This window comes from Tetrao urogallus, assembly GCF_951394365.1.
Source record: "Tetrao urogallus genome assembly, chromosome: Z".
NCBI lineage: Eukaryota > Metazoa > Chordata > Aves > Galliformes > Phasianidae > Tetrao > Tetrao urogallus.
In genome coordinates this window covers 74,660,991-74,675,460 of record NC_136816.1, presented here as the reverse complement: position 1 = coordinate 74,675,460, position 14,470 = coordinate 74,660,991, and the positions used below count along the sequence as shown (strand labels likewise).

The 14,470-nt window shown below is 43.6% G+C and overlaps 1 protein-coding gene across 1 annotated transcript in view; it reads left to right on the top strand.

Annotated features, from left to right (window-relative positions):
* The window catches only part of ZNF532 (zinc finger protein 532), a gene marked incomplete at its 3' end in the record, with an annotated part of 38,890 nt that extends 25,231 nt beyond the window's left edge, over positions 1-13,659 (top strand). The window contains exons 5-9 of the mRNA XM_079548526.1: positions 1,773-1,935; positions 5,276-5,554; positions 12,031-12,143; positions 12,763-12,910; positions 13,165-13,659. Coding sequence (XP_079404652.1) covers positions 1,773-1,935; positions 5,276-5,554; positions 12,031-12,143; positions 12,763-12,910; positions 13,165-13,659 — 1,198 coding nt within the window. The remainder of the gene's footprint in view (positions 1-1,772; positions 1,936-5,275; positions 5,555-12,030; positions 12,144-12,762; positions 12,911-13,164) is intronic.
* Between the last annotated feature and the right edge of the window lie 811 nt (positions 13,660-14,470).

The following is a 14,470-nucleotide window of genomic DNA, read 5'->3' as shown; positions in this document are numbered from 1 at the left end:
CACCAGAAGATTTGCTACACAACTGCAGTACTCCCCTGCTAGCATTAAAAGCACTGCCTCCAGTTACCTTGAGCTGCTGTGCTGGGGTAGAGCGTGCATGGATGCTCAGCAGCTGTGTACAGCAGCCTGGGGAGGAGATCCGCTGCACAGTGAGTGCTTTGTCTTTTAGAGCTCCAACAGTGCATCCTGCACTGTGCTGTGGTTGCAATAGCACTGTGCCTGGGCAGGGTTTTCCTCCTGCATCCATGGCAGCTGATCTGCTGGGCAGTGATCAGTCTGCTTCTCAAGAGTGGTCTCTTGGGATCTCAGTTGAAACTGTCAGTAGGATATGTGGGATCTGTATGGATAGGAGCTGTGTGAGGTGAAACAGCATTTTAGAAGTCTGTTTTTCTCCCTACCTCTTACCATCAAGGAGCATTCCCTATTTCTGGCTTCCTACAGGACTTAATTAAACAATCAGGATTTTGAGGAGTAGACATCAGCAGTAACGTGGCAAACTGCAGTACGGTTCCAGAATGATGCTTGAGGAGCATTTGTGCCCAGCAGTGCAGCTCTCTGCTGCAGAAAGCAGTGCAGTACAGAGGGGATGCAGTGCAAATAGCAGATCTCGTAGCACATGGGAGAAGCAGAGAAAGAAAAACATGGCCACAAGGAAGATAGAGCGCAGAAATAATTTTTTCACAGGTTCATGTAAATAACTGTAATGTTTTTCATTATTTCCAATATCCGTAGTCACTGAACGGGTGGGACTTCATGTCCTTGTCACCTCAGAGCACAGTGCAGGATGGTCTTTAGAGTTCTTTCAGACAGTGTGCTGTTGGAGAAAGCTGCTTGGAAGGGAATGGGAAGGAGTTTGGGTAATTTATGTGGGTAACGAGAAAATGTAGTGTGCTAACAAGGTTTGGTGTTTTTTTAATGGAAGGTCACTCTCCAGGACAGAGATCAGTGTCAGGCTGGTGGGGCTGGGAAGGCTGCAGCCATCCTTGCACTAAGCTCCTGCTCCTGGCTTTCCCTTGTTTTATCTGCAGTTTCTCAGGCGTGCCACTACGGATGGCCAGTGAATTACGTTTCTGTCTTATTTGACCATCTGTAGCAAGTTTCTGTGTTACTTTTCTTTCATTCATTTGCAAAACCAAAAACTGATACGCCTTGAGAGAGGAAGTTGCAGTTTTGGTGGTGTCTGTGCGTTGCATTTATAGATGGGTTCTTAACGGCTTGTAATGGCAAAGCAGGGAACTGTCACTCACCCAGGGAGGTTCCTGTGTCAGAGCATTAACAGGTTCCAGACCTGGCACACAGGAGTCTCAAAGCCATACACGTTGGTAAAAATAAGTTTATCTCAGAGTGCATTATTGGTTATGGTCATATCAGGGACTCCCTGAAAACGAATTGCTTTTGCAACCTGAACGAGGTATATTCTTTGTCCTTCAGTTATTGCATGACTTCAGGAACTGAAGATGTTTGACTTTCAGAGTATCATAAGCAGAAGTTGATGTTACGTATGTAACTGGCACATGCTGTTGTTTTCTGGCTTAATAGTTTTTTTGTGCTATTTTTTTTTTCTTTCTGTTTTTCTGCCTTTTCTCCTGCTGCTTTCTTTTGGGTTCTGGAGGTTGTTTTGAATTAGTTGCAATTTACCTTTGTTCAGGCAGTGTGAAATGATTGCTTACACGTGTCAGATCTTGTCTCTGCTGAGAAAAAAGTTAACGTTATGATTCCTGTGGGTAGATCATCACCATGACTGACACTGTTTATTGTACTTCTGTTTTTAGAATAATATATAAATGCTCTATGTGTGACACTGTGTTTACTCTACAACCTTTGCTCTATCGCCACTTTGATCAGCACATTGAAAACCAGAAGGTGTCTGTTTTCAAGTGTCCAGACTGTTCTCTTCTGTATGCACAGAAACAGCTTATGATGGATCATATCAAGGTGTGTAGGCATCTCTTGTTTTATTCTTAGATACTGTTTGTCGTGCAGTGTATCGTTTGGGAAAATACTGTTGAAAGGCTCGCAATTCCAAGAAGGCTGCTGGAAGAAATGTTAGTGGTTCCAAGAGAGTAATCTGTGAGTAACAACCACCAATGTTAAAATGGTACGTTTTGTCTAACCTTCAGCAGCTGCACTGTAACCACTTACTGAGCTTTGCAGTACGGATGTTGATTTGGATGTAGCAGGAATGTTGCATTCAGTACCTCATCAAAATCGTTGTGGGGTCGTTGAGGTAAGCTGGTCCAATCCTAGCAACTCCTGAGCCTTATTTAGAGCACTGAAGAATTATTCCAGTGGCTAGGAGCTGAGAATGCTGAGTACGTGACCCAATCAAGTCTGTGATGCTCAGAACTTGCTGGTGGTGTGTTTCTTGAATAGATGCAGAATGTGTGCTCACAGACACACGTGAACACTTTCAGGCAAAGAAAAGAAACCTGAAGTGGATTTTTTTCATCAGTATCCCTATAACTGCATGAATGAATTTACTGGAGAAGATTTACTGTCATCCTTCGAATCGTGTTGCAGAGAACCAGCAGCCCCCTGGCTCTGACCCGTTAGCTGTAGATTTTAAATACGCTACTGGCTGTGCTGAAATTTCTTAGAACTTATTAGCAGGATCTGGTGCCTGGTAACTGCTGAAATTTTACTGTTTAAATAGTAAAATTGGTAGTAGTGAAAAGTAAAACATCTTTCTTGTCTACTGAAGATCACTTTGTGTTTTAGCCTCAAGTATGTTACCTTTAATCCCCAGAAATCACTGACGTTGTGAAGAAAACAAGATCAGAAGTCTTGGAGCGAAAGTTGTCCTTAAAGCCAGTTTTAAACCTGAGTTGGAGACAGGGAAGGGCTGACCAAGGTTCAGACACACACTGGCATTATGTTTTCTTTGACTCTGAACCAGTTTGTGTTTACTGTAAGAATCGCCTTTGACCTATGCCAGCAAAGTACCATCACATCTGCACATACATCCCTCTAAACCACTGTGCTAGGGCAGGATCTGACCATGGTTAGAGTCAGGAGCTATCCCTATGGGCTGGGGCTGCTCAGCACCTTACTGTAGAGTTGCTCTTTTACTTTGGATTTGGGTGCTTATAATTTTTCTGGCTATAGTTCTCCATGCCAGAGTTTGTACTGATGAACACGTTTCACTATAAATGATCCAGAGCTTTTTGAGAACGAGTCTGGAACATTAGAACGTAGGCATTCAGTGACAGTATTACTGCTTTTATTCAGAGTTGCTCATGCTTTCACGTTTAGGAGGTGTGTATAGCAGTAGGAACAGCAGCTACGAAGGGTAAATGGGACTTAAGGAGGAAACTAAAAAGAAAAGAAAGTGTACAGATAAAAGCAAAAAAGAACACAAGAGAGGGGAAGGCTGCTGGACAGGGGCAGAGCTCAGCCCAGCCGGGTTTGGCATGGCTAGACATAAACCAGCAAGGCAGAGACCATATGCACAAAAATAGAATGGAAAAGGACAGAAAGAGGCTCTGAGGGTGGTTGTTTAAAACTACCAAAAAAAACCACCAACAAATCTAGAATTATTCCTGTTGATGAGAATGTGTCTTGTTGACAAAAAGTGTATCTTGTTTTCCTCTGGTGGCTCACAGGAGGAAAATGTCTAGCAGCTGGTGAGAGCAGGGAGCAGAGGTCTGGACTGGAGGTGTAACAGGCTCAGTTCTGTTGATGATAATCACAGAAACCACTGTGACTCAGTGCTATACCTTAGTGCTTTTCTTGGTTTTGTTTGTTTGTTTTAATTAGGAAGTTAAACTTTCAGGTATTGAGAAAATTGAGCACGGACGTCTTACGTGCTGGCGTGGAATTTCCAGATAAGTCTTCTGTTGAGTGAAGTTAAATGAATATTTAATTACAAAAATCCTGAAGCTGCAGGACACCCCTGCCCACCCCGTGCTCATCCTCCATGTCCTCAATTAATGGGGTAGTCCAGGCAACCTCTTCACTGCACAGTTTGCTTTTGCTCTCAGCACCTGTCAGTCAGTTCAGTGCACTTGGCTTTTTAATCATGTTTCAGCTTTTAAAAGCGCTGGCTTCCTTTTCCAAGCAACTACTCACTAGAAGAATATGTTCTGCAGGTCAGGTTGACATTTGCAGTTGAACCAGCAAGCAGTCCCAAGGGCCACATTATTTACAAAAGAGCTCAGTACTTGAAGCTGAGGAGGAGCAGATCCTGGAGGAGCAGATGGGCATTCTTAGAGTCTCAGAACCCAGATCGTGTTAGTTGCTTTTTGTTTCTGAAGTTGCCTGCGTGTTTAGGGTAGCCAGACACATCATCCAAAGGAGTTATAATGCAGATGAGTATGTGAGGGGATGAGAGTGCTGCCTTGTAAACGGCAATGGAAATGTAAATGGGATGGGAAGGAGCCCTTGCTAATGGGCACCTGCTCAGCAGTACATTCATTCTAGGTTGCAGTCATGTGTCTTGGCCCAGAACACTGCTGACTGCCTCCTGTTGTGTCCACGTCCCTGTCTGAAACCCAGGCACAGAGCTGATCCAGGAGTTGTCTTCTTTGCAGGCTCAGGGATGGCGCTGCCATGTGGCACAGGCTCCAGAGACTGGGAGAGGGGAAGTGGAAGAGTTCTTCCCGTCTTACAAACGAGTTATGGAATCCTAGATTCTAGAATCTGGAAGGGAGGGTCACTTCATGAGAGCTGCAAGGTGCTGAGCAGCTTCTTAGCTGTCCCCTCCAGCCCTGCACACCATCGGTTCCAAGGACTGTTAGCAGTGTGTAGCCCTGAGCATGCAGTGAGACAGAGTTAGCACAGGCTTAACATAAAATAATAACGTATCATAATAAACATCACTGCCTGATCTTTCCAGAGTTGCCTTTTCTTGTCTTATTTGCCAATGCTCTAAAACGAAACTTGTCAGTAAAAACCCTGCCTTCTTGCAAATCTCTACTTAGACACATAGTTTGAAATGAGGATTTTTTAATTAGCTACACTAGGTAAGTAAAGCAAGAGACCGAATATAACTTAATGCATTCACTGAGCCCTTTTTTCTCCTTGCTCAGCAGCAGCTAAACCTTCGCAGTCTCACTTTTTGGTGAACTGCTCTTTAGCTGTGACTGGCATCTGTTTGTTGGCCAGTGTCTGCTCACGCTACACTTTACCTTCGTTTGGTCATTGTTTTTTTAAGTGAGGAATGTGATCTGATAAGAGTATGGCAAAGCAGATGAACGCTTTTGATTCAGAGGGCATTCAGCATTTTAATACAATTGTACACACCCGCGTTAATTGCTTACTTTTTATTTTATTGTAGTCAATGCACGGAACTTTGAAAAGTGTTGAAGGGCCACCAAACCTGGGGATAAATTTACCTCTGAGTATGAAACCCACAAATCAGAACTCAGCCAGCCACAATAAAGAGGACACGAAATCCATCAATGGAACAGAAAAATTAGAGAAGAAATCTCCTTCTCCTTTAAAGAAAGGAGAGCCTAAAAAAGTCAGCAGTCGTGGCTGGACGTGTTGGGATTGCGATAGGTTCTTCACTCAGAGAGACGTTTACATCTCCCACATGAGGAAAGAACATGGAAAGGTAAATGAATATTTAATTACAAGAATACGACTTAAGCCTAAAATACAAAGTTATGTTACTGGTTTTCTTTTTAATGCAGTTGTGCTTTTGCAGGTAATTAAGCTCCATCATTATTATTCTTCGTTCGTACGTGTATTTCATCTGTCTCTCTCTTGCTGATCATTTTTTGTCAGTTGCTGCATAGTTCTTTTTGAGAAAACCCAGGCGCTGGGTTAATTGCAGACTTGTTCATCCATTACCAAAACTTCTTCAGGATGGAAAGAATGAAAGATATTCCAGTATTTCTTCCAAGTTACCTCCTCTGGTCCAGGTTCCTACTTCTTCCTTTGTGCCCTCACCAGCCCCCCGTCTTGAAAATTCATTAGCTGTTAAAATCAGAGACTGGAGTCTTGCTTTACTGGTGCAGCGAGCACCAACCTGCATTTCATTTTAAAGGTATGCTCACTGCAAGGTGAAGTCATTGCTCTGCTCTTACACTTGCAGGTTCGGTCAACAAGGTGAAATCTGTACTGAAAGCAGCAAGGTGTGTGGTAAAGTACTCAAAGTTGATTGAAAGTGAAAAGTGGAAATGCTGTGTCCTCAGGTCAGCAGAAAGACAACTGGGTGTCCTTGCTGCATCCCAGAGCTTTTCCAATTAAATGAAAACGACTGACAGGTGGGCAGTAGTGAAACTGAACAGTTTTCCTCTGCTGCTGCTTGCAGGGAAGCGAGCTGTGGAATTGACTTTTAAAACACAGCTAAAAAGGAAAAGAACAGTGATAAACACAACACACAGCTGACTCAGACTCCTCCTTCCTTCTGTGCTTCACAGTTTAGAAAATTATCCTGATCAGTGCCCAGCCTCCTCTCTTCTCCATATAGGTGGAGGGAGATTGATAGAGTTAGGATGTAAAATATTCCAGCTCCGAGTCCTTTTGAACAGTCTCTTTCAATTAGTCTCTTTAAAAAGCCCTTATAAAAACAAAACAGAATTAAAAGTGTGCAAAATCTGTGTATTTTCCAAAATTAGAGGGTTACCTCTCTTGAGTCAGGTAAGAAGCAGAGATAGTATTTCACGGTTGAGCAGAGGAACGTTGTCATAGAGAGGCTTTAAAAGGCAAATAATTACTTGTGGAAGTTGATTAGAATGAAGATGTTCAGCACAGAAGAGTAGAGTCTCTTCAGATTTTGAGGTATGCTTTTACTGTTTCCACGAGCCATTGACCTGTAGGTTCCCAAACTAAAATTCTCCCTCACCCGTTTTTCTGGAGAGGGTGAGCAGGAGGCTCCTCCATAAAAGAGCTTGAAATACTCAATTTGCAATCCTGTCCTAAACTTAAGCTTTCCGTGACTTCCAGCTGAGGTGTCTGATGGCAGATAAATACATAGATGATATTCACAGACGTTTTTACAGCCTGATAAAGACGGATGAAATGATAGCTGAGTGTGAGCTGTGTAAGACCTGAGATGAGTTGTGCAGGTGGCAGAAGTGCTTTGCATGAGGTCACTCGAGTGCAATGAGTATTACAGCAGTGAGAGCAAAGTGCTTATTGTCAGGCAAACGTGGCCAATAGAAGAAAGTGAATGCTCCATTCCTTTATTTCAGTCTTGGGTCGTTTTTATTGCCTGTGCCTCCCTGTTACCTTGCCTACTTTAGTGCCAAAACTGTTGTGTCCAGCTGGAGCCAGGAGGCAGTAATCAGAGTGCAGGTGAGGCAAGACTAGGAACCTCAAAGGCTAAAGGTTGTGCAGAAGGGGAAGATAACAGGAGCTGCTCCTTCAGTGAGACACGGGGCTGAAGGAAAATGTGCACGTAGGAAGGAGAAGCTGGTCTACAGAGCCTGGACCAAGTTGCATCAGGGCAGCATCAGCCTGGTGTGATGGAGCAGCCTGGGGCAGCGTGACTCTAATTCACAGAACTGCATCTTCTTTCACCTGGTTCTCCTTTGCAGCCTGAGGGCGTGAAGGTCGAACAGACAGCTGTGTTTGGTTTCTCCTCATGTTTAGAAGCCCAGTTTTGCATTTCCATCTACTGAAGTCATAGAGGAATTAGTGTGAATTGCTTTGGTTTCGGGCCCAGCAGGTCTGTGAAGTGCTTGTAAAGAAACTGCATGCAGTGTGCTGCTGTCCCTGCAGCATGACAGTGAGTGAATGACTTATTTCTGATCCCCCAGTGCTCGTGCAGTCACAGCTCAGTTTTCTCTTAAAATCCGGCCTCTAGGAGCATGTAAAATACTGATCAATCCTTTTTTTCCAGTTAGTACAGATATTAACTCATCAATGCTTTTACTGGCAAGCAAATATCTGCAGGACCAGATACACCTAGATTTTACACTGATGCAGTTCTTAAAACCAAAGCACAGTGATGCAGACTCCCCATTCCCCATGAGAACAAGCTGGAAAATCACATTCAGTGTAATGAAACCCACATCCAAGTGGCAGAAGTATGTAAGATAAGGTTAGTACCACATTGATAATGCTTTCTGGTAATAACTTCAAATATATATCTTCCTCCCTCTCATGTTTATTGAGAATGTGCATGTAACCTCAGGAACAGCCCTTATTATGAAACAGCAGACAATTACAGCACTCAAACACTGGCCGGGAGGGCCAATTCATTGCTTATATTTGTTTACTTGTATTTTATCCCTATTAAATGTCTCCTTGGTAAATGGGAGGCAGATGTAGATTAAAGTAATAGATACCACTTGCAGAGATGGGTGATCTCTGGAGCAGATGCCACTCTTCTTCCAGACCTCTTGAAACTGTCATTGATTTTAGCTTTTAAATGATTGTATTCAAAATGTAATTTGTTACAGATGCATTTTATTTTAGAGACTAGAAATGAGCATAAGATGAAGGCATATGTGAAGTAGGTCTGGTAAATCATGGCATTAATTTGTAGTCCACTTCTCTTGGAAATGCTAGGTAAGTATTATTTGCTCTAGAATTACCTGTGCAGAATGTGCATTGGAAACTTTAATAAAGCAGTTTGTGAGCTATTGCAGAACGCCGTGACATGTAAGGTACTTGAAGGTAATTCGTTTCAAACTCTTGGTTGCTGCTGCTGCAGTTTGCAGTGAAGATGTGGAGCTGTAACCCCCTTTTAGCTGATCTCAGGCTAAATTGCTCAGACCTAGGAGAGTTACAGCCACATGTGTCCTCTTTGGGCAGGTTGCTGGCAGTGTTGGGAAGCAGTGGCAGGTATACATATCCACATTTTCTGTCTCCTTTCCCTGAGCTGGCTGAAGGCTAGCCAGATACTGGAAGGTTTGTAGCCACCATGGTGTGATTCTTCCTAAATGCTGTTTCTGAAAAAGAAAAGTGATTATCCCGGACAAAGGGTGGCACTCATACAGCTGTGCAGCTCCTGCCTTGAAGCTGAATCTGGTGTATCTCAGCCCGGTACACGTAGCTTCCTAGGACTTCTCCAACAGTGCCTTTCCAAGAAAGGACAGATGTTTTGTAAGCAGGAATTGCTTTACCAATTCCAAGTGGCAGTGCAACTAGTTTAACATCCTCTTGTTCCTGCAGCTAAGGACAAGATGCTGTGCAACAGCTCCTGCAGCACCTAACCACAGCATAATTGCCCACGGGGAAAGCTGCATCCTAAAGATCACCGCTCAGGTTTCTGTACAGACAGCTTTTTCTAAGTTAATGCAGCTGCAGCTCGGTTCCACTGAATTCCAGTGGAAGCTGATGGCATATCTAGTCTCTTCCGCTGCTTTATGCTAGCATATTAGCAAGAGTCCGGGTTCATTTAAATTAACCAGTTTGTTTCCTGGAGTGCTGAATGGGAGCAGCCTGATGACCTGCCTTGTGCTTTGTGCTAGACAATGTTTCAGAGCTCTACCAGCATGCCTGTAAGAGCTTGAGCAGTTGCTGCAGCACCACCAGCTCTGTTGGCCTTGCTGTCCACCTGACGTCTGGTTTATTTCACCTGTTCTGTCTAAAGTACGAAACACTTTTTAGCTATACCCAAAATCGGTATGGCTGATTGCTACGTTGTTGGGCTGTTTATCTGTGCTCATCTCTGCAGTTTTTAAGTGGGATGCTGTCACTCTGTAAGAAGCTGTGGTGGTTGTTCGCCGTCCTAAGGAATTTCATGAGACAGTGGTGTAACACCCATATATAAAGCAACCCACACATGTAGCACTCAGATTTTTGGTTAAGAGAAAACGAAAGAAAAATATATCCTGCATATTAGCAGGACTGCATGTCATGTGTTTGTGAATAAAAAACCCCCCAAAATTCTAGTTGCTATCCCAGTCACAGCATTTGCTTTTCCTGCACACACCACGTGATGATTCCCCATATTGCCCTGCCTTTATCCCATGGCTATTCCTCAGCAGTAGGTTTGGTCTGGCTTACCTGAGGAAGCAGCCTGTCCATCTTAAAGCACAATAATTACTGTTGTGATGTTGCCTCTCCTTCATCACGTGCTTTCACATTTTGTTTTAGGCTTTTACAACTCCATCCCAGAGCACTGCAGTCGTAAGCACACTGCAAAACCGTGTTGCAAAACGTGCTGATCAATGCATTGGTGTTAGTGACTGTGCACGGTGTGTACATACTTTCAGAGAAAAACATGTTGATTTTTTTAATTGGCGTTTAAACACAAAAAGAAAACGAGCTGTTTTGAGGAACGTCGTGCCTCTAAGGGCATTATGTAGAGGACTGTCCCTAGTAGGATAACCAAACCTTGTTTCCTAATGGGATTCCTCCCATTTGCATCAGTGACCTTTCAGAAATCCTCTTCTTTCCTTCCCCCACATCCCCTGTGATTTTGGCCTTAATAGCAGAAAGGTCTCTGATCTCCATTTATCTCTCATTATCTCTCATTATCTCTCATTATTATCTCTTATCTCAGCATTTCAGTGTGATTTGAGCCATATATTATTTAGGATTGAGAATTGTATTTTTTTATTATTAGTTTAGATTAGGCACCAGAGAATGACTTGTATCCCATTAAAATGTTCATGTGAATTGTGGCCTTTCTCCGCTGTGTAGGAATCTGTAGAATTCTGTTTCCTCAGAAGCTGGAAATAAATAAGCCAAACCTTTAACATTCTTCTGCAACGAAAACCTTTGGTACTGAATGCTTGGGAGTGAGGGATGAATCTTGTACGGATTCTCTAGGAGAGTCAAGCAGGGTCCAATTCCAAGCGTTGATCCAAATCATTTGTTCAGTGGCTTCGGCTGGCATGGCAGAGTGGCGTTACGTTATTTGCCTTTTTCAGTTTGAAGGAGAGCTCTGATCTCTGCTAGGGCAGGAAAAGGCAATCTGGAAACATGGGTTGTTTTTTTTCTTCTAGATAACTGGACTGATTGCATGAGGCTGTCCGTTCCTGCAGTTCTACCTGGGCAGCAGGCAGAGCTCTTCCTCACTATACACTGCTTGCAGTCTGGGTGCAAGTGACCAGAATTTCTTACAGGAGATTCCAATGGAGTCCATTTCTTCTTCAGACTCTGCACACCCTGACTCTGGCAGGAGCGGCTGTACAGAATGCTGAGCGCTGGGCTCTGGCCCCAGCTGGATTGTTGAAAAGCAATCTGAGGAAGTCTTACATGAGATCTGTTTGGTCACTGTTTGGTTTTAACTTTCAAGATGTTATGTTGATTTCTTTATTACTACCAGAATGGTAGAAGATAACAGATAGGAGCTTGAAAAATCTATTTAATTGTAGAAGGCAGGACATTTGATTAGGAATATTTCAGTTTCTTTGCTGCAGCTACTGATAAGACAGGCCAGTCAGGAACAGGATTGAGTTCTAAGATTGTGATGTGCTAATGAGACCTAAAGCATAATAGGTCTGTGTCGTCTGCTCTTGGAGCTTCTGTAGTTCACAGTTTGGAGACATTATTCCTTCAGATACCAGAGCTCCGGTGACTCGTGTTCAGCGGGAATGGCATAGATGGAGACTGCTCCGTCCTTTCTACCTTCCTTCCTTTTCTCTCCTTCCACGTAACAAACAGCGATATAAAACACAGAATTCCCCACACTCGTGTTCCTCAGGTTGGCATCAGGCTGCACCTCGCATTTCTTTTGTGACTTTTCTGAGCCTTGTTGGCACATCAGTATTCACGATGCTTTGCTTTGGTCCTTATCCCCCCTCTTCTTGTGGGTGACAGAAACCCTCTTGGTCAGCAGCCTCAGAAGTTTTCAGGCAGCGGGAAAGGAAGGGTGACTTCACTGTGAAAGCAATCTCTGCTCATTCTGCCTTTACCAATCCAGAAGTTGCCCCCTGACCTCCTGTACCTCTTTGATGGAAGACCTTCACTTCACCCACAATGTATGTTTTCTGTTTGCAGTCTTTGGCAGTGTGTGCTGGCCACACTGCTTTGAAAGAGATGTAGTTTGCTTGACAGAGGTGTCAGACACTGGTAAGTACGTTTCTTTCCTATGATTGAAGGTTTTGGCACACAGACGACTTTCACCTAGCTTTTTTTTTTTTTTTTTTTTTTTTAATTAATGTGTTTTTCTTCCTTCTTTCAAAGCAAATGAAGAAACACCCTTGTCGCCAGTGTGACAAATCATTCAGTTCATCCCATAGTTTGTGTCGTCACAACCGTATCAAGCACAAAGGCATTAGGAAGGTCTATACATGCTCGTAAGTACTACTGTTTTGTTTTTCAGAGATGCTAGGGGCAGAGTATAAACCAACAGTACACACTGTGAATTGAATTTTTCTTCAGGCACTGAGGTTAGCCTAACTCACCCTAACCTCAGTCTCGTAGACTGGCTCCAAGAAGGTAAAGAATATGGACTTGATTGCAGAATTAAGACTCCTTTGGAGCTAGCATTCATCCTTCATGGAAAGTGATTGTTTTCTTGCTCAAATTTAGTTAGGGAGAACTTGAGAGAGTGTTCAATTGTGCGTACAGTTTAGTTACATCAATAGAGGTACAAGAAACAAACTCATGTGCTCCTGGCTTTTTTTCAAGCCACACTTTGTTGCGGGTCCCAGTGCTCCTGTTCTGGGTATTCAGAGAACTTTTCTCTCATTCTCTGTGAATACAAGCTGCTCAAACGTTTGTGGTTTTGTTTTTAATTGTTCTCCTGTTCTGACAATTCTTGTGCAATTGATTGGAAGAGTGCTGTCTCCAGTATTAATGTTGGTAGGTTGGACTTGTCTGTGCTTATTTATTAGCTCACATTCGTTCAGAGCAGTACATGGCTTTCTGAGCACAACATTTGTACCTCTGCATGCCTGCTCTGTGTTCATACAGGCACTGCCCAGACTCCAGACGTACCTTTACCAAACGGCTGATGCTGGAAAAACACATTCAGTTGATGCACGGCATCAAAGACCCTGATGTCAAAGAAATGACTGAGTCGTCTAACGTGGAAGAAAGGGAAGTAAAAGAAGAAGCGAAGGTAATCACGTAGAAGATTCATTCAGTCACTGAGGTTTTGTGGGGATGCATTCAGGATCTTTAAAGGGATATTTTGATCCCGTGAAATTCTGCTTTTCACTGCTGTAAGTCCTCTCATAGCTGTAGAGAAGCTGCAGGTTGCACAGAAGCACGGTGAGCTTATCCCAAGTGCCCAGCCTCGAGCTTGTTTGACGAACCACTGCAGTCACTGCGTATTCATGCTTACAAAAATAGTATTTACCACTTCTTTTTTAGGTTCCTAGTCCAAAGCGTAAATTGGAAGAACCTGTCCTGGAATTCAGGCCTCCACGAGGCGCCATCACGCAGCCACTGAAGAAGCTGAAAATCAATGTTTTTAAGGTTCACAAGTGTGCTGTCTGCGGCTTCACAACAGAAAATCTCCTCCAGTTTCACGAACATATTCCTCAGCATAAATCCGACGGCTCTTCGTACCAGTGCAGGGAGTGTGGGCTCTGCTACACGTCCCACGTGTCTCTCTCCAGGCACCTCTTCATCGTGCACAAGCTGAAGGAGCCGCAGCCGGTGTCAAAGCAGAACGGGTCTGGGGAGGATAATCAGCAGGAGAACAAACCCAGCCACGAGGACGAACCGACCAACAGCGCGGCGTTGGACAGGAGGTGCAAAGTGTGCGCAAAGACTTTCGAAACTGAAGCGGCCTTAAACACTCACATGAGAACGCACGGCATGGCCTTCATCAAGTCGAAAAGGATGAGCTCGGCTGAAAAGTGACCACTGGGACATGGCAATCTCTCTCCACATTGGAACGCAGATGGCATTTTTGTTACAGGAGGTTCAAGGTATAATAGTGTTAACAGTACTGTTCAGGCTGTTGCAATATGTTCTGCATAACGATGCCCCCTTCGCCTCATCGTCTGTACCCTCGAAACCATTGAAGCAGTATTTGAGTTGAAAAGAGTTTGTATGTATTTAAACTAATAACTTTTATACTCTTTGTTACGTGTTTGTATTGGTATCTAGTGGAAATTTTTGTTTCGTTCCTGTTTTTTTGTAGTAAGTTTCTCTAAAACAGAGTTCTTAATGCTGGGTCCGTTTCCTGGGGTCTCTTGAACCGTTTCTTACGTGAACGCTTCTGGCAGGAAGTTCAGCAAATGGGAGCACAGCAGAAAGGCAGTGCCTGGAGGGAAAAAGTAAGGAAGCCAAGGGGATATGCCACATCCTGCAGGACTCTGGATGGTTCTGCACGTGGCAGGCAGCTTTCAGACTTTCTCTCCGAAATAAGTGTCTCTCTGCGCAGGTAAAACGCAGTGCTGGTTGAGGTGCAGACACCCCAGGGCGATCACGTACTTCTGACAAGTGTAATTGCACAAGTATATATATATATATGTATCATGAAGTAATTTGTAGCCATCAGGTGCTTGTGGTCGAAGCTCTGATAGTTATAAAAGGGCTGGGCTGCTCTGGATTAAACAAGTAAGGTGTAATTAGAGGCATAGGTTTATCATGATAATGTTTGGAGGTTTGTTTTTTGTTTTTTTTTTTTGTCACGTAATTTATTAAACAGATAGAAACAATGACACAG